Source organism: Passer montanus, unplaced genomic scaffold (genome assembly GCF_014805655.1).
Source record: "Passer montanus isolate IOZ18808 unplaced genomic scaffold, ASM1480565v1 scaffold23, whole genome shotgun sequence".
In the NCBI taxonomy this organism is placed as follows: domain Eukaryota; kingdom Metazoa; phylum Chordata; class Aves; order Passeriformes; family Passeridae; genus Passer; species Passer montanus.
Window position 1 is genome coordinate 8,467,373 of NW_024366926.1, and position 20,388 is coordinate 8,487,760.

A 20,388-nucleotide genomic window follows, 5' to 3' on the forward strand; every position below is an offset into this window, starting at 1 on the left:
AGTTTATGAGGAAGAATTTTCCAAAAATGAAGAGTTACAACCCTCTCCAAGCAACAAAACAACACAGCACTCAGGGCTGGCAGCCACCATGATAAATTTTAGCTGGGTAAAATTAGAAATGCCTCACATGTGGGAACTTTGCAATTGAATTTGCCTGGCAAAAATTCTAAAATTCTATATACAAACAGTTGTTCTAAAGTACCTCACTACCATAGACATTTATTTCCATCTTTACAAACTACAGTGAAGCTGATTTTTTTTGTTCAAGGCTTGTATTCATACTTTGTTACAAGAAACACTAATTTTCCTAAAGGTGTTTTGTGCTGTCTTTTTTTTTTTTTTTATTTCGCAATTGCATTTTCTGTTAGAATTAGGTAAGCATCCAACCTAGAATCACCTTCCATCTTCATATATTTCTTGCTGAAAAATCAAAGCATGCCTCTCCTAAGTTCTCTTGTTTCTCTGATATTCACAGCAAATGGTTGCTGACAATAGCCACTGGAAAACAGCAAAAACTACAGGTGACAGATTTCAAACACAAAGGCAAAGCAGTGTATTGGAACCATCCACACACGTGCACTTCACACTTGCCAAACAGAAGTGTAGAACGGATATTACTGTTTAATAATATGCACATTTTCAAACATCTAACAAGCCATTACCAACAATAGTGGGTAACAAAAATTGAAATTTAACAATGGTAAGCAGCATTATCTTTTGAACAAAATAGAGCTAAAACACAGTTTAGCAGTTTTAACCATGAAATGAGTTCTCACTAGAACAGTCTGCCTGCCTGCTGTTTATGACTTCCATATTCCAAGAGTTTTTCTGTAATGAAGCCACAAAACCACCAGGCATTTATCCCTATTGGCTTTTCTGGAGTTCATAGATGCATAATCAGGAAATAAGTTGTTTCACTTTTTACATCAGTATCCTGCTTATGCTCCCCTCAGCCTTATAGGGAAGAAAAATTTGGTCACATCTCAGTGTTGCTGCAAGCCTTGTTCCTTTGTCACTGCAGTCAGAGTGACAAATGCAATCTGGTAACTTCTCATTCAGGACAAACTTTAGTAGAGATGAATATTTTCTGTAGAGTCCTTCCTGTGTGTCAGCTCTATGCCACTGAATAGCTCCTTCTCATACCTCCAATAGTTCACCTGGATTCTCCTACATCAATCCTTGTTTTGTCTAAAGCACCTTTCAAAGGCTTGTGGCCTTCTTATGAAGCAAGAGAAAAATAAACCATCACATCTCTAGGTTAATCTGTTTCAACTCATAATCATGCTAACTAAAAAAAACCATTCCTATTTATCATTTTAACTTATTTGACCAACACCATATCCTGGTGCTGTGTTTCTCTCTAGATCAGGATCTCTGTTCCTTCACAACTTTAACATAATTTGGGCACAACTCGATTTCTTTTTGAACTAACTGAATGCATTATGGTGCATTTAAAATGTACTTCCATAACATGTTTGTCATCGGTTTTTTTGTTTTTTTTTTTTTTTTTTTTTTAATTTTTCTCTCCTTTGCTAACCTATGACAGAATCTAATGCCAGTCTTCATGGCTCTGCGGAACACCAGAATCCCACCCCTCATCCTAATACTGCTCCTGGTGCCTGGTTATAGAAGTTAAGAACTGAAGCAGCCAATACAGACACACTGCAAATAAAGTTGCAACATTTTTATCACTAGAACACAATAATAGCTTTTAGTGATCACACTCTACAGCATTTGCATGCTATATTGATCATCCCATTATTTGGACCACAGTGCTTATGAGGCAAAATAACGAAACAGACCAAAAAAATATTCCAACAACATAAACCCATAAGATGAGCCTCACTGTGCTTGGTAACTATCAATTATGAAACACTAAGGACTAACAAAGAGTAATTTTCTGAAACACAAGGATCTTGCATTCTGTCATTGCTCTGTGGAGAAGGAAGGTCAGCTTTACTTTTTAGAAGGTAAAAATCTAAACCAGGGTTATGAAATAAATTACTAGACCTCATAGTTTTGCATTACAAAAGGTTCATCTTGTAAGTTATATTTAATTTATTCTGAGAAATGTATCTCTCCCAAGGTCTTCATGAAGCTACAAATGTCTTGATACTAATATCAGCTAAAAGACAAACTAGAGCAATGGTGTTTAAAAAAGAAACCCAAAACACCACACTCCTCAATTGCCTTCCATATAATTTTTAGCAATAGATAAAATTAATATCTTATAATCAGTTCCATATTCTGCTGCCTTGAGCAATACAGGTGCCCAAAATGCAGATGAAACTTGAAGTTCATACATACTTTCAAAGGTCATGTGTTTTGGGGTTGTTCCTTTTTTCTCCTTTCTAGCAATCTAAAAGACCCTTGGCTATAAATTGTTCCTTCTAGCAACCACATGCCAGGATTTTGCTGGCTATTTTTATTCATTAATACCAGCTGCCTCACAGTGCCTGGATGTAACAGCAAAAATATGTATATATGTTTTAACCATATGGCAAAAACTGATGAAGACCTTTCATGTAGGATAATCCATATACCCAGAGTGTATGAATCTCTTATGCAAAGGCCAGACCAAAAGGCCTGTTCTCCACTTGAACCTTCAAGGACTCACATCACTACAAGTTTCTGAGCCAAATCCAAAAGTGCTTTTTTGTAATGCTCCCATGAAGTCAAAAGAGCAACTCCAGCTTCCATCCGTGTGTATTTTCTGCTCAAGTGGTGAGCAGAAACTTCTGTACAGGGGTAGATTTTACCATTGCACTTAAAAAAGCATAGGATTCCTTCTAACAACCATTTGTCATGCTACACTTTGGTTCCAAAAGTGTTCTGTTGCCATCATTGCTAAACAAATGAATTTCACTTTGAGGTTATATAATACCAAAGTTTAACACACAGATAAAAATTAAAATAGATGAGATAGTTGCAAAAATCATATCTTCAAAGCACAGGTTCTAATAATCTAAAGTATTAAACAGAGTCATAGGACATTAAATGCTAGCACATAATCAAGTGCAGAATGCTTTACTTCAGCTCATAATAAGTTTGCATGAAATGACAAGCTTTGTACCTCTTAACCACAATAGTCCTGAACACAGAATCATAGCTGCACATCAGAACAAAATAAAAGAAGATCAAATTAGAGAAGCAAATATGACTGACAGAAGAGTAACAAGAGAAGGTGATAAAAAAAGTCATGGATGGGTTTATTCAGATGTACTAGTGGGATCCTAAGATAAATTAAGTCCTGGAAACTACATTGATTTCTTTTTCAAAATGTTACATGACATTCTACATGACTTTTCTTTCCATTATGATCTTCCATTTCAGTTAATAGATTATTTTTTATTCATGACATTTATATTATGTAACAGTAGATCAGGATATTTTTTTTGTATGCACAAGTGCGTATATTCATGAGTTTTCTTACATATCAGTCTCCCATTTCCTCCTTTACTACTGCCTCCAGGTATAAAATGTTTCTTGCTCGTATAGCCAACATAATCTCTAGCATAGGAGAAAATTACATTCCAGCCTTATGAAGTCTTGAGTATTCATTTGTGCTGCAACTTAATTAAAAAAACAGACACTGAGGAAACGCTTGTATTATCTGGGACATAATGTCTTCAAGATTCTCCATTTCTAAGCATGGGACAAAGTTATACCTACTCAAAAGGTCAACTACAGAATCATCAGATCGTTAAGGTTGGAAAAAACATCCAAGGTCATCGAGTTCAACTTTTGACTGAACAACACCATATCAACTAAACCAGAGAACTAAGTGCTACGTCCAAACACTTATCAAACACTTCCAGGAAAGGTGACTCCATCACTTCCTTGGGCAGCCGTTCCAATGCTTGACAACCTTTCCAGTGGATAAATTCCTGCAGAACTCATCCATGTTATAGACTAGAACTCTTTAAATGACACCAAACTGAATTATAACAAATGATTAAATGAAAGTTAACATATGCATTTTCCTCACCACACTCTCAGTGAATACCAAGCTAATTCAAACCAGGATTCTTCTACTCTGAGTAGAAGAGGAAAAAGTGGTAAGAGCTTTGCTTGAAGCGTTTATGAAATCCTGAACAATAATAAAACCTAATAGTGGTGAAAGATTTTTACTCTTGGCTTAGCAGGGAAAGCTTTTCTCAGTGGTATTATCTACTCTCTCTGTGTCATTGTACACACATCATGAAGTTAAAACAAACTATTGCAAACACACATTGCTTCTCTGAGCTGGGATGATACTATTTTGAATTCTAAAAATTTTGCCTTATGTGTCAAATGTTTGCTTTCCTCTGTAGTGGCCATATTAAAAGGCCTAGGAGGTTTGTCAAGGTAACTTTGACAACTGAAGTGAGTAACCTGCAAATGCTTAAAATAATATTCTGCACAGTTCCTTAATATCCAAGAAACATTCCAACCCTGGCAAGCTACTGTTTGCCCTTCCTTCACTGATTTCCATACTACTGGTTTGCAATACTCCAAGCTTAGTTGCCCAGCAAATAGCTTTTTCCCAACTGTTAGCAAAGAATGACAGAATATGAAAATTCATGTTATATTGTTTCTGCCAGAGACTATGGCATCTGTCCTCTGCACAAAATAACTAGACTAACCAACCACTTGGCTGATTAAGCAATATGGCATCCAGCTCATTCTTCCATAGCTGTGTTAGCCTGCAGTGCCAACAGGGATAATCAAGTGGCTTTGTCACTGAAGAAAACAGATGAATTTCCAGAGAAACATATGTTGTGGTTAAGACACTTTCTCTCTTTTCCAAACCTCCCTCTCTCCCTCTCTCTATATGGATACACAAACACTTAAAAATACCTTGGTATTCCTTGAATGGGAACAACATTCAAGAAAAAAAAATGCTGCTCAGTTATCACTTCATGTAAAAAAATTATTAAAAGGCAGAGCTTTATTTTAAAAGAAGGTCACTTGTATTTCTCAATATGTGATTTCTTCTAAATAACACTTAGTACTAGAACTCTACAGAACTAATTCTGCAAGCCAAAAAGCATCAGTAACAAACTCAGCTCTTGAGCATAAATTAGGATAAAACTCATCTAGTAACATGATTTCACCGTACTGAGTACATCTTGCTCACCCATCAGGCATCTTGTGCAGTGGAAACAGGCCAGCATATCTAGTGCACTTTTCTAGTAAATGAGAAAAACCTCACAACATGAAAAAAACCATGCAAACTTAGTTTGAAAAATAAATTGCTTCTAAAAATGGCTGAATATTTATGTCGGGTTTTAATGTTAATTGAAACGGTTAAGCCACAAGTAAAATAGTTTGGTTCAAGGGTGATTAACTATAGTTTAGTAGAAATCCAGAGAAACAAATCAATCAAAATTGACAGAAGTTAGATTCTACAAGTTCTCCTGAGAAGCAATAAAAAGCCCTATCAAACTTTAGAAAGATGAATCTAGTCTAATATTATCCCTCTCATACTCTGATGAAATAGAGCCCTATAAAACTACATACCCTAAAACTGAAAATGCAATTTTTTTTTTGTAAGGACTTACAATGAGAAAAAATTAGTCATTTAATGCACTATTTTCTTTATGACAGGAGTACCCAAATTTCATTACATTAAATGTATGCTTCTGTCAGAAGGAAATTAAACAAAACACAAAAAACACACATCAGATATCTCCTTCTTCAGAAGACAAAATGGAGAGCAAAAAGGACCATGTTTCAAAAGTTCTACTCTGTAAAATATGACACTTCATGACTGTCTCCATAAAACAAAGCTCAAATAAGCCTGTAATTAAATCCTATTCAGTTTCTGCTTTTTTGTTTGGGCAAAAGATCAGAGCAAATGCAAATAAGCATGCCACATATGAGCAGCAGGTCTGGCTGGTATTTAATTTTGAGCAAGATTGATACGGTCCTGCTTATTCAGCAGAACTTTGCAAAGAGAAGATTTTTATTCTTCTACAGAATAGAATAAACAGAAAATGTTCAATTTTACTAATTAAGACAGAAAGGGAAAAAGAAATCCCTCAGCAACCACGAAGTTTTCAACAATATTCTAATCCTCCAATTAAGTCAGTCTAATATACAAGACAGCAAGGCTTGTTCAGCAATGTCAGGAAAACACCAAGTACTGACTCCTGCAGTGAAACCACAATGCACTTTCTTTGCACTTACAGAATTACTTTTCCAGGGACAAGATTCACCTCTGAACATAACAGGGCATCTGCCAGCACTGACTGCCACAGAAAGAAAGTCCAAATGGCTTGAAAGGCTCCAAAAGTAAGAACATGCTTAAACAGCTGTTCCCATAGTAGCCTGTTTTCACAGAAATCTAGGTAGCATTTTGCACTTCACCCATTAAATTAATCCCAGAGCATGAGTGCTAAGGGCAGATCTGCTGTTAGCCCACTGGGAATGACATCTTCTAATTAGTGCAAGGTCAACAGCCCTCAGAGAGGCTCTGACAGAGCCCAGAGACATGCTCATGTGTAATAACCATCAATGTGCAGATCAAGTGCTGTGTTTTCAGGCTGGATTGAAAACATTCATGGTACCAGAGACAAAGGAAAAATCTGAAGCATTAAGAAATTTACCACTTTACAAATGAACTTTTTTGTTCTCCTGCAATTTAAAAGTGGTATTAATTAAAACAAATTTAGTAGCTCTTGGATAACTGCAAACCAGTTTAAAAGCAAAAAATTGTGATAATCAGTTCTTTGAGTAACCTTAATCTTTCAGCTTTTATGCAATCATCTCTTTAATAAAGAAAGCTGATTAAGACTAATCAGATTTAAGACTAAATTAAGATTAATTTTTCAGTGAAAACACTAAATTCCTTTATAATTTTGTCTGTATTGAGTGGAAATTTTTATGTTCTCCCATTCCCTGCACTCACTGCAGGAGTGGCATGTTTCTACTTGGAAGAGTGGCCTTCTCTTTTGCTCTGTTTCCTATGAAGACTGTAAAAGCAAAGACTTTTTGACTATTCCCCAGGTTTTGCATCAGTACCACAGAACAGTTCTGTGAAAATTTTGAAAATTAATTACTACTAGATGCAGCTTAATTATGTCATACTGCAAACAAAAAGGCTTTCCTCATTACCATCATTATTTATCACTTTACCTTGGAATACTGAGGCATCACAGCCTTTGTGTCAGATTAATAGCATACAAGGTTTAATCTCTTTGATCTATGTTGCTCATCAGAGTAGTATTAGAGAGAACAAAATATATAACAATGAAGATACGAGGTCAAAATATGAAGTACATATTATTTACAGAGATTAAGAGAAAAAGGTAATTCAGAGCTCCTCACTTTCTTTAGTTCAACTGCTTCCATGTCACTTGAGCTTGTAGTGTGTTTCCTCATTTTTGAGGAGATAACATTCTGATTGTTGCACCAACAAAAGGAATACAACATAGCAAGAAAAAAAAAACCAACTACAAATAAACGCAGTGTTCTTCTTCCAGATCTGGCACAAGTTCTTTCAGCAGGCTTCACCCATGAATTGCCACTAGGTGTTCCACCTATAAAAGATAGAATCTTTTATAATTTGAGCTAGAAACAATGGAATTAGAGCAGCCACAAGTATTGCAACTGTCTTTACTATGTGGCAACATCAAAAGAGCAGTTTCTGCCAAATACGGAAATATCCCAGGATATCTGGAGCTAGAGCTGTTCCACCCTTCACAGCTCTTGTGACCCTTTCTTGTGAAAGGTTTACCGTGTTTGTTTGGGAGGAAAATACCTTTCTTTACAGTAGCTCCTATGACACTGTATTTTGTATTTGTAACTTAAACAGCACACCAGTACTATCCAGCTATTGCTGGGTATTGCGTGCATTCACTGTTTCTCAGCAAGTAGGGTGTTGACTGAAAGCTGTGACATAAAAACCAGCAGCAGAAGCAGAGAGAGATGGTAAATTAGGACATTTTGGTTTATACTACAGTATCTTGTTTTCAGCTCCATGTATATGACGAGGGAGAGAGGGAAACCACATGCCCAAAACCACAGACCACAAAAACATGCTCCAGAAATAATAAAAATAGCAAAGCTCACTGAAAAGCATGCTCAGGAAACCCAAAAATTCTGTCTGTGAGGGAGACTCAGCAACTGCCACAGTTAGGAAGCAGATGAGCCCAAAGAGAAGCAGCTCCTGGGAGCCCCTACAGTCCAGGTAAACCCAAAGTATGAAAGGTCAAAGCCATCAGGTCCAAGACCAATAATCTCAAAGCAGCCAAGATTAAGGCACAACCACATGGCAGACAATGCTTGCTTTTCTAAAGAGAAAGACAAATAGAACAACATTAATACTCTACATTTTCTTCTTACATAGACAAGGCTCAACATATTGTGTAGACAAGACTATTCTAGATGAATATTCTACAAGACAGTGCTATTTGCTTTGGCTCCAACTCAGTAGGGAGTGCCCAGGAGATCCAATCCCAGAGTTCAGGGTCTCAGTTCCTGTTTACAAACATGCCAACCCCTCAAATAGTGCCTACTCAATTTTTTTTTCTTTCTCTTTATTCTTGTTTCTTTGAACACATCTGTAATTTGTAATTTTACATAGACAAAATTAATGACAACTCGCTAACTCTTCTTGTAGAGCAATGGTTTAAAACTTGTGAGATGCACTGCCCTGAAGGGCTCATAGAGTACCATTAAAAGATGACAGGCTGACTGATGTTTACTAAAACAAACAAAAACTCCCAAGCAAATAAAAAACCCCTTGCATCTGTAATAGTCTGCAAACAAAACAGGACTGTATGTTCCTTTTATATTGACCCTGACCAACATCAGAAACTCCATTGTCACAGAACACTCTCCAGTTCTTTCTCTCAGTTTGCACAGATGAAACTGTTGACTGATGAACTGGTTTGACTGATGAAACTGCATGAGTTCCTTTAAACTGTGATGTTTCCCTCAGAACATCCAAGCTGAGAAAATTTTCAGCCTGAAATAATGATAGTATCTTATGATAGAAGGAAGAAAAGGATTCAAGAGGGCAATGTACGCTGTTACAATATCTGTGAATGTACGACGTTTCCTTAAAACTGCACGCGGAGATAGAGCAGACACTGAAAATTCCACAGGAATCATGAAATGCATAATAAATTCATACTGAAAAAAATCCTCTTCAATGCTGGAATTCTTGACATTAGTGGTAGCCTCCCTGGGGAGTACACACAGTCACAAAACTCTGGGTTTTAGTGGGCAGACCTTCTTTGATTTGTACTGATCATTTTGTAAGCTGCATTTTTGTCTTTATTTGGCTTTTTAAGATAAGTCTGTTTCTTTGGAAAACCCAATTGTGTCACATTTTTTTTAAAAACAGTGGCTTACCCCTTTTCTGTCAAAATAAAAGCTTTATCTAGGCCAACATTCTGTCGCAGGCTGAAAGAGAGAAGCTCAGGAGGCTCTCAATACAGTCAGATCCATTTTTTCACAGGCAGACAGATCTTTCTTCAATTCACACTGAAGAACATCAAATATGTCTTCCAGATTTAAGGTCAGAAAGTGAACATGGAAAAGAACCTACTTCCTTAGCATTAACTTCAAGGTCCACAGACATGTAGGATAATAATCAAACCAAGAGTGCATAGAGAAACTGAATTTTCTTTTATTGCTTACATGGTTATGTAGGAAAATCTCAAATGAGGAATTACTGCATACAGGTGAAAAAAGTAAAATATTTATGTGTAAATAAAAACATGAGTTTACTTGTTTGAAACAGTCTAGTGCGGGATTGGTCTAGACTGACCAGGATTTTCAGTCCTTTGCCAATTCTCATTCAGCAAGTTCTCAACCTGAAGACAATGCAAATGGTTGAATAAGAGAGAGAAAACACAATGGTCCCCTATCAAGAAGAAGGGGACACTTGCATAAATCATAGAACTTTTATGTTTAATTTTTCAAGCACATTAAAAATGTGCACAAGTTTTAGGTAGAACATGCTGCATTAAATTTGCATTTGAACCATAACTGTGATTATAAGAAAAGCACAATATTCTTTTGAAGTTTTGCTGGTTGCTCTCACCCCACCAGTGGGGAGGTTAGGGGTGCACAAAAAGCTGTGAGCAGACACAGCCAGGACATCTGACCCCAGCTGATCCAAGGAATATCCCATACCATATGGCAGAATGCTTAGCATAAAAGGATGGGGGAAGAAAAAGGAAGAAGCCTTGCATTTGCAGTGATGGTGGTTTTCTTCCCAAGAACCCATTACATAGGATGGAGTCCTGCTTTCCTGGGAATGGCTGAACACCTGCCTGCCCATAAGAAGCAGTGAATGGATTCCTTGTTTTCTCTGCTTGTGTGTGTGGATTTTGCTTTAGCTATTAAACTGTCTTTACCTCAACACACAAATTTTCTCACTTTTACCCTTCTGATTCTCTCCCCCATCCAGACATGGGGGGAGTGAGTGAGCAGCTGTGTAGGAATTAGCTGCCAGCTGGGGTTAAACCACATGTTACAAGATGTGGGTTTTTATTGCCAGTGCTTGAATAAAGTTATCCTGGAATTCTTCACCACCAAATCACTGTCTTTAAATACACTTATCTCCAGCCCATAAAGTATTTGACAAGAAATCCTCACAACATGAATGAATCCCTGAACCAAAGGCTAATGAAAAAGGAAAGAGTTGTTTTAATAGTTGATGAAAATTCACCAATCTTTACATGAGATTGATGCTTAGAAGACAATTTTGTACAGAAGGGAAAATGATCAAACTACAAAAAGCAAAACAGCCAAGAATAATTACTAAGAAAAACTTTAAAACTTAAATATTCTTTGCAAATCCATTTCATGGTAGAGCTCAGAAGCATCCATGTATTTAAAAATACTCACAGCAAGTCAGAAAAACTACAAAGAATCACTGCTATTCTGAGTGTCTCCAACTACCAAGTAAGGAATACACATTTTCTGTTTTCAGGAAGAAGGAGTAATTTTCCTTGAAGAAATTTGGAACAAAGGAGTTATAAATAACTGTCTCTAATGAAGAAACATCAATAATACTTACCATTTTGCACCATACTTACGATGTTGGCTCTGATGGTATGTTTATTGCTCTGCTGTCACATAGCATGATAGGAAATTTTTGCTCATATAACTACAACACTATCTTTCAGACAGTTTAAATATAAACTAGGATGCAGTAAAAACACTAAACTTTTTCCTAGTGGAAAGTTAAACATGAACTTGCCTCATAATTGTCTTCATTGTCTGGAAACAATTGAATTAAATCATTAAAATATTGTTTTTCACAGGTCATAGATGAACTATAAACAAGGCAGAACTCAATAACACATGAGCAATCCTGCAAATAACCTTCCATTGACTAATCAATTACAGTTTTCCATTCTACATCAGGCAGCCCATTTGAACCCAATCTTTAAGGGTTTCTTCTGCTTCCACTTAAGTCTTTGAGAAAGCTGTTGATGAAATCAAATTAATAAAACAAAGCCTAAATAATTTCTCATTCTCTAGGGAGCACTATTGAAATCAGAGAAATGTTTCCATGTTAAGATTAGGTTTGTCCTGAAAAAACTGTCATGTTTTATAATAAATAAAATGTATCAACAATGTTCAGGGAACATTAACACATGGATACTGGTGTCTCTCATCTGTCTCATTGCAATTGTTGTAATGAACTTTACTATTAAGCATTACAAAAATAATTGATTTAGACCACAACAATTCAGGCACATGTCATCTGGGTAGAGAGCCTCGAGATCTGCAGGTGCTCAGCAAAATATAAAAACTTACAGCTTAGACTGAAAGGGGTTTTTTTACATGCACCATAACTGCTGCTATGAGACGAAAATAAATGGATATGGCCAAAATATTTGTATTCCTCTCATATGATGAAATTTATGGTGATGAACATAGAACACCACAGAAAAAACAGCTTTGCTTGCAGAGGATAAAAGCAAGATTTGGGCACTATTTTCAGCCCAGTAAAGTTTATACTGAAATTGATATTTTTTCCTCATTTTATACATAGACAGGTATCACTATTCAAAGCATTGTGTAGCTGGATTTTAACATGACAGTCGGGTGACTACTCTTATACTGGATCCAAAGCTACTTGAGTTTTATGGCATATAAAACCTCTGCACTCTCTCTTTAAAGTCGGAGCCACTAACAGTCTAAGAATTCCAGATGTGGCTTTAAAGCTGTGTTTTCTAGCTTTCAGTGTAGTTGCCTTTCCCCCTCAACTTCAAAATTACATCAAGATGAGTTTTCTAGGGCAAACAGTTCTGGAAATACTGAATGCATGATTCTAGCTCATGAGCATATATAACCTCCATAGAGAAGAAAAAAGTGCTTTTAATAAAGACTAAATAATGAAAAGAGATACAGGTAAAAAAAAAAATTAATTACAGAAGAACAGACACAGAGCTTGAAGGAGAAACAAAGAAACCCCTTCAATGGACACTTCAAAAGCCTAGCAAAAATCCAGCTATATTCATAATCAAAAAGTTTTTTGTGAATGAAAAAGCTAATTTAAAAGAGGCGCTGGTATTCCAGCCCTCAGGCTTTCTTCAAGGTAAAAACAACACAAATGAGCAGAAACCTCGGCACAGTCACCCTTTAAATCACATGTTTACCTGGCACTTGTTTAGCTGCTATCAAGGAACTCTCATATTCATTCAACTGGAAATTTGAATTTCCCCTCAGCAGTCTAGCTTCTCAGTTCCATTTGTAAAAAAATAAGCATGGAAAAAAAATAGAAATGGAACCAGTCACTCTTCTCTTTAATAGAATTTAAATCAAGAATTTTGGTAAGTAAGTTTCTAAGACCAATTTAAAAAGACAAAATACTTATTCTGAGCTGTCAGTTGCTTTCATTGCACTGTTTAATTTGGCCAACTCACTCCAGGCTGAAGTGCCTGGCTTTTTACAGGTGATGGTGAAGAGGTTCTATGTCAGGTTTGAGTAGAATACCATCTCTACACATTTCTTACAAACATTCTAACACCACAGTAAATCTCATTCCTGTAGACATACATGCAAAGTTAGGTGAAGGTCCAGTTTCCATCTTCTTTCTTCCCTTTCAATTCCCCCATATTAAGTGAAGGATTAGTTTTACTTTACCCTGTTTTTGGACATGGTGCCATAGATGAAGTAACAGATCTTCTGACTCACAGGGAACAGAGATGAGAGATTTTATTCCATGTTCTTACAATCCCTAGCATGATAACTTTAAGGTTCATGACTAGAGATAAAAGGAATGTTGAAAGTCACACACACACACTCGATGAGGCCCTGTCAGCATTTACAAGGAAAGGATGTAATAGGCTGGTTAGCACCTTTAAATTCTTGGGAAGGAAAAATAATCTGGACTACACTATTAATATTTATGATGCTCAGAGTAACTTTTATTGTTTGTCTAGCATGGAAAGACAGGAAGTTTAATGCTTTGAATGACCAATTTATGAAACTTTTTAAAATTAGGGAAATAGGAAATGCAAGAGAGGGTCAAATTCAGGCAAATTACAATATTGACTACCTAGGTCATAGCCTTGTTTATTTCCACAACCACTATGCCAGGACAGCCTCTCCTTTCCTTCCCCTCCTGAATTCTACTGCATTATTCCAGATGTAGCAGCTTGATTAGCTCCAAACTGGATCTGAAAAACAACTTGGGAACTAGTCTGCATTCTCCATTTTGCATCTCTAATGCACTACTGAATTGCTAGTGTCCACATTCCCTATTGAAAGAAAAAAACAGAAGTCAGCATCCTCAGCAGTTATCTACTATTTTTACATCACAGCCTGTAGATCCTTATGTGAAAAGCTACTCTGAATATTCATGTCAGTCAAAAAAATGCATAAAAGAACTCACAAAGAAAAAAAAAGAATTCTCATCCAAGAGCTCCTTTAGAAAAAGTTTCCATGTTCTTAAGTTGCTTATGGGTACTGCAGGAATTTCTTCACCTAGGAGCTGCAGTAATTTTGTACCATTTATTTAACCCTAAGGTTTATGGTTTGGTAATCTCCACCTACTTTGTTCATCTTGTAATTTGAAAAGCTATGTTTGTATGAGCCATACGGATCAAGAGTGTTACTACTTTCATAGATCACATGCCCAATAGATCAGAATGATCCTCTGGAAGAGAATAATCATCTCGAGACTGTACAAAAAGTACAGGATAACTGCCATAAAATATCCTGTACAACAGTAGCAGGTGAAGAACCATTTATGAGTTAAATTAATGTAGACGCAGAAAATATGAGGCAGGGGGAACACTATTTGACATTTCTCATCTTCATGAACAGGGTAAAACTCCTCTTGACTGCTAAATAACTTTTAGAAAGATGATATGCTTGGAAGTCTGATTTTGTTGCTCTTGGTAACACAGCAATACAACTGCTTAGATACATGATTCCTATCCATACCAGTATTTTTCCAGTTGAAAAAAAAATTGTTTTAGGAAGTGAAGAAAGGAGACAATGCAGCTTTTTATTTTTTGATCATTCCTATCCTTACATGAGATCACATAGTGATCCATAGATCACATTATTTCTGTTGCATGAAATTTCCTGAGATCACTGCTCTTTGGTGCCTGAGCTGGTGGGAAGGCACGTGTTTGGTGAAACTACCATCACCTCACTAGTCCAGCTGCTACCTCTGGAGAACCCCAGCTGCTGTCTCAGAAGCACCTCAAATGCCATTGCACCCTTAAATGAAGGTGAACCAACTGTTGAAAGCAGAATGTTAGGACTTGTCAACTGATAATGGCATCCACTGAGAGAAGGCAAGGAAAAGCTAAAGAGAGACACTGGCAAAAGATTAATTTCTGGCAGGATAGCCCTTTCTTGTAACTATGACTTCCTTAAAGAAGGAAGCTGCAGACAGGAGGAAAAATTTGAACTCTGCAGTGAAAACTCATATAATACAGGAAAATATTGTTGTACAGAGCAAGTCCTGCCTACAAATTGATCAGATGCTCCTGCTCCCAATTAGCATTATTCTGGGAATGCTGGGCTTTAAGTTCACAAAAGACTGCAGCTTCTTTAATACACAGCCCTCCAAGAAATGCTTTGCAGAGGCACTGTAACAACAACATGGATTATACCTAGAAAAATAGATCTGCTTGTTGTCACTGTGTTAATCTGCTTGAAGGCACTCCTGCTTCTAAATTCACTTCACATGATTATTCAAATTCATGTTCATCACTCACATTTATTTTCCAGGCTTCATATAGCATTTTAAAAACACTAACTTCTGTAGACATTCACCTGTGTTTGCTATTCTGTCAAAATGTTATCTTCCATCACAGCTAGCAAAAGAATCAAACCTGACAGCAAAGAGTCCAAACTGCAACTTCCAACAGCAAATCCCACTTTAGCAGCTGACAACTCTAGTTCACCTTCATGGTTAAACTCGAAGTTTTGCATGAACAGCTGCACATGGATGAATGGACTCTTTCTTCCAGATTTTATATATATATCCTATATATTGAAACAACCTAAAAAGAAAGCCAAGTTTGAAGAAAATCTGTTCAGTGATTCTGAAGAAATAAGCTTGACAAAACAGTCTTGAGTCATTGTTGTAGTTTGCTAATAAACAAGACTTGTTTTTTCCCAGTTCCACCTTATTGTCTATCAGAGAAAAGAATTCCACTAAAAAATACATTCTACCTCTCTTCAGAGGCAGAGGAAGAAAAGGTCAGTCTCAAAGAATTTGTCTTAAATGTTACTGTGAACAAGTAAACAAAGACTGCAAGTAGCATTCAACCCATTCATTACACAGATCCCCTCATCACAACTTTACTGACATCAAAAAAAATAACATGCTCATCCAGTATCAAAATTCTAACAACAATTTTGAGCTAGTTCTTCCTATATACACTGTTTAACAAGAAAAAAGTAAATTTCTGTGACAAGGGTATGAGGTCGTTTCTAGCTAAGAGAGGTTATAACTGTTCTACTGATTACCTGCAAATGCTTGAAAAGACACCAATAGGTCAGTGTTACTTTACACATTAAGTGTTTTACTTTTCATTTCTTATGTGCCTTCAGGATTTTTGAAGAATCCTAAAAGAACATGTGCTTTGTCTTTAAAGCAAGCAAAGCTGGCTCACAAGATTACTCTTTGGAGACCTTGAAAAACAGAAAATCAATATCTGAACAAAGCATTTTTACCACAGGAAATGCCAAAATCTAAGGATTTTCTTTATTTTTCTTGCAATAATTAAACATGAAATTAAGTTTGGGCTATCATGCTTTTAAAAAAGTTGTAGTAGGCTGATTAAGTATATCTGGAATCAAAAAACAGTAAGTTACATCAAATGAAATAAAACATACTCTACTGACACCTATGGCAGTAAGCATATACAAAAACAATATGTGAATTTGTTAACAATTCCAAGTCAAAACTAGATATTTTCTTTTATTCATTACTTGGCCATCTTCACAGGTCCACAGCAGAAGAGAAACAACGTACAATAAACAACAAAATTAAACAAAGAAAGCAAAATTTTAATTATGCTACATAAAAAAAATCCTTCTGCCTTTTGATTACATGTAGTCAGAAATAAATTTTAAGTGCTTCTGGAGATGATAATGATGAGTTAAAGATGAAGACACTTTAACAGATGTTTTGAAACATTCTTTACTTTTTTGATTTATAGATAATCTATCCATAGTTAAAGGATTAACTCTTACATTTTCTTCTACAAACTACTAAAACCAGACACTACCCAGCAGCTTAAATAACATATGAAAAAGCTGCATCTATTTAACAGCTGCAGAACTCAGGACAGAGGCAATAAAATATAAAAAAAAAATACAGGAGTTAAAAATCCTACTGCAAGAATATTAACTGTAATAAAAGAGAAGACATTAAAACCAGCAGCTAGTTAGGTGCCAGGACATAATAGAACCCATAAGGGCAGGCAAAGAATGATGCTAAGTTAGGAAGAAAGAGTCTGTTTTCAGAGAACTTCCTGACAGACACCACAACAAAGCAACATGAATGGTGACTGTGTGGTCCCTTTCTCGTAAATAAATCAGGCGTCAAAGGTTGATCTGCAGTTAATAAGAGGCCTAAGCCTTCTCCAAGGATTTGTAGTATTCTGTCAGCACAGTCCAAGCCTTGGGAGCCATGAAGCCTTCCGGAGGGTTCTGTCCTTCCCGAGCCAGCCTGCGCATGCGGGTCCCCGATATAAAATCAAAGTCTTCATGGCTGAGAGAGTAGGGGTGGAGGAAAAGGGAGGGAAAAAAGAACATCCTTTAAAAGCAGGCAAATTTGCTCATATTCCTTCTACTTCCTTGATGCTTTATACATTTTTTCTTGGGAGTATAACGCTGTATAGCAGCTGTCATTTCAAGGCCAGCAATGCCAGTAAGTCTCAGGAATATACATCCTCTACAATATCCACCTTTGGTAACTCTCAAAGTTTTAGCAGCATGGTGCAACTGAACCCCTGTGGACTGAATTCAGTCTGTGCTTCCATTGAGCCTGGCTTGCTCTCTGTGAGGAAACAAACTCCCGTTGAAGGAGAACCATCTACTCTTCCTACTGTCCGAGCCCTCTGCCAAGGCAACAGCAGCCATCCTGATTTACACCTTGTCTTGCCAGGGCAGGAGACCAGCCTGATGAGCTGGCTGAATGTTCCTGTGCTGCTTCAAGGAGGTTGTTTCAGTGCCACTAGAGAATGTGTAAAAAAAATTTGTATAACATCTTAGTGAAGGACTGTTTGGAAAACAAAGAAAGTAAAACCCTCAGAATCTAGAGGCAAGCTTCTCAGCTGTGCCTTTGCAAGACACTGAGCACACATACATATATTTATGTATATCAATAACCTGGCATATACAATTCAAAATAAAGAGAAAAGCAATGGAATAATAAAAATACCTTCCCCTAAAGATACCTTTCCCCTAAAAAACAAAATTCAGTTGGAGAAATGCAGAACTAAACACAGATCAGGATTGTTTACCATTGTTAACATAAGATTTTAAATTATTAACTTCTCAGGTATACGGTCATAAGCAGCAAACGCTCCACAAATTAAATTACTCCTTACAGGACTGAAACAGTAAAAGCAAGACAAGAATGCCAGAGTTCTATCAAATGCTCCAAGGGAAAAAAATATGTATTTCTACATTAAATATGCAATTTTAGTTATGCCATTCACTCAATTTGCAACACGTATGCATTACTCATTCTTTACTTGTCTGTTTGAAATAAAAACCAAGTATTGGTCTCAGATGTACATGCCTTAGACAGAGACAGGAGCCAAGTGTGCACATCAGAGGGCAGAACTTGGCTCTAAGTGCTGGTCTATGCTCAGTAGGGTATGGAAGTTAGCAAGATGCAGAAAGCATTCCACAGCTCCCTTTCACAATAACACCAGCCCCATAACTTTTTGATTTGGGCTGTATACATTTACACACCAGCACTGTCATACATGCTCTTTTCTTGTTGCTCTAAATTTGGGACTGTGGGTTCCTGAAGTGTCACAAGACAAAAAAACCCTACTGTGCTTTAGCTCTGCAAAATATAAATTACATAAAAATGAAAATTTAAACTTGGTGTAGCTCCATCAGAAAAAAAGTTGGCACTGCTATTTATAACATCTCAAAATTTTATTCTGTAGCAGATACAGGTCTGCTGTTCACTAATACTGCCTTGAAGGTAACTTGAGTGCTTTGTAAAGAACTACTTATATAAAATATGTGGGAAAATTATAAATCTGGTTAATTCTGTCAAAAAATACTAAGTCTTCCAATGATCAGGAAGAGAAGAGTAAAGCAAGTCCTATGAAGTTTCTCCATGTGTGTTTTCTCCACACGAAAGCTGGAGCATTAAAAAAAAAAAAAAAGGTTCTTTATTCCCCTTTGTTTCTTAAGTTTCCAGAAAAGCACTCAATTTTGCCCCATACCCTGCAAGTGAAAGAATGCTACCAAACTACTACATTTAGATATGCCACAGAAGTTTGCTTCAATAACACACACTCCTCCTTTAGCTGCTTCTTATCCCTAGTTGCACAAAAATCAGGTAAGAAGCAGAGATACCAAGGAAGAGAAACATGAAGCTAAGGAGATCTGCAGAAACTGTAAAAAAATTAAAGAAAAAAAAGTGAGTGAGCATCATATCAGAAATACAGTACATTCAGCATGGCATAATATTTCTAGAAATGTTTCCAAGATACTATTAAAAATTAAAAATGTACTAATGATGTCCTCACATCATACTGAAGGTCTATTTTGAAAGGGTTTTTCTTTTAAAAAAATTATTTTAATTAGTAATTGCTAAAGTAACACAAATGGAGCCTTGGCAATATATACACAACAAGACAGTATTTTTTGCCTTTTTTAAAAATTACTGCATTTACAAATGTAAATAAAATTTCAGAAACTGAGATTCCTGCCAAGGAGAAAAACCTTATCAGTACTTTGGCCACCGCGGCGTGATGTGACCCACAAGCATTTTGAAATAAAACATATCAATATGAGTAATTTGCGTTAGCAGAAAGAGATAGTAAAAGGAGTCACCACGAAATTTCGTTCAGAGTGAATTTTGAGGACATTAAGAGTTACTCTATATAAGGTGGATTTGAGTGGAACATGAGAGGGGGAAACATTTGACCCTTAAAGATGCTATAAAAAAGTCACTCAAATTCCATTCTTGATAGACTTGAAATGACCCTCAATGAAACTTAATATAAACCTTTTCTGAGTATGGCACTTAAGGACCTTTGAAAATTTTACTCAGTAGCTGCTGGAATCAGCTTTCTTTTAGTCACACTGGATGCTACTAAATACTTGTAAAATTGACTTGACCTTCTACTGCCAATTGAATTTGACTGGTACTAACACAATACTTTGTGCCACTGCAATTAAAAGTCTCCAAAAAGAAAGAGGAAAATAAGTCAGAAATATAACCACAACAAAAATTTGTCAACAGAAAAACAGTGCTGGAACATTTCACACTGAGGACTGGTATTTTCTCTGTGGCATAGCATCCTATAACTCTACTACGCTCACAGTGTGGAAAAAACCATACCTACACACACTGTGAAATTTTCTTACTTATGTAGGACAGGGATTTCAGAGACCTTCAGAGACCTTTTGTCCTGTGACAAAACAAGGACATCATTAGTTTGCAAGGAGGAAGTGACTGCCACAGGCCTACAGGAAAGCTCCTGTGCCAGACCTCTGAGGTGTCAATACAGTGCATTAATACAGTAACTGGAGAGAACATTTCTTCTGCTTTGGTATTCCATACAAATTTAATCTAACGATAGACCACATTACATAGTAGATTTTTCATCTGGGAGCACTAAAAATTAGTCATAATCTTGGGAACCCTGACCTCCTCTTAGGTATTAAGCACTGTGCAAATGATCTTCTAGGAATTCCCATTCTCTGTGGAGAATG

At 36.5% G+C, this 20,388-nt stretch overlaps 1 protein-coding gene across 1 annotated transcript in view; it reads right to left on the reverse strand.

Moving 5' to 3' along the window:
- Positions 1 to 16,158: 16,158 nt before the first annotated feature.
- The window catches only part of PAPSS1 (3'-phosphoadenosine 5'-phosphosulfate synthase 1), a 38,971-nt gene continuing 34,741 nt past the window's right edge, over positions 16,159 to 20,388 (reverse strand). Inside the window, exon 12 of the mRNA XM_039710540.1 lies at positions 16,159 to 17,191. Within this exon, the coding sequence (XP_039566474.1) occupies positions 17,053 to 17,191 (139 nt within the window). The 3' untranslated portion in view covers positions 16,159 to 17,052. The remainder of the gene's footprint in view (positions 17,192 to 20,388) is intronic.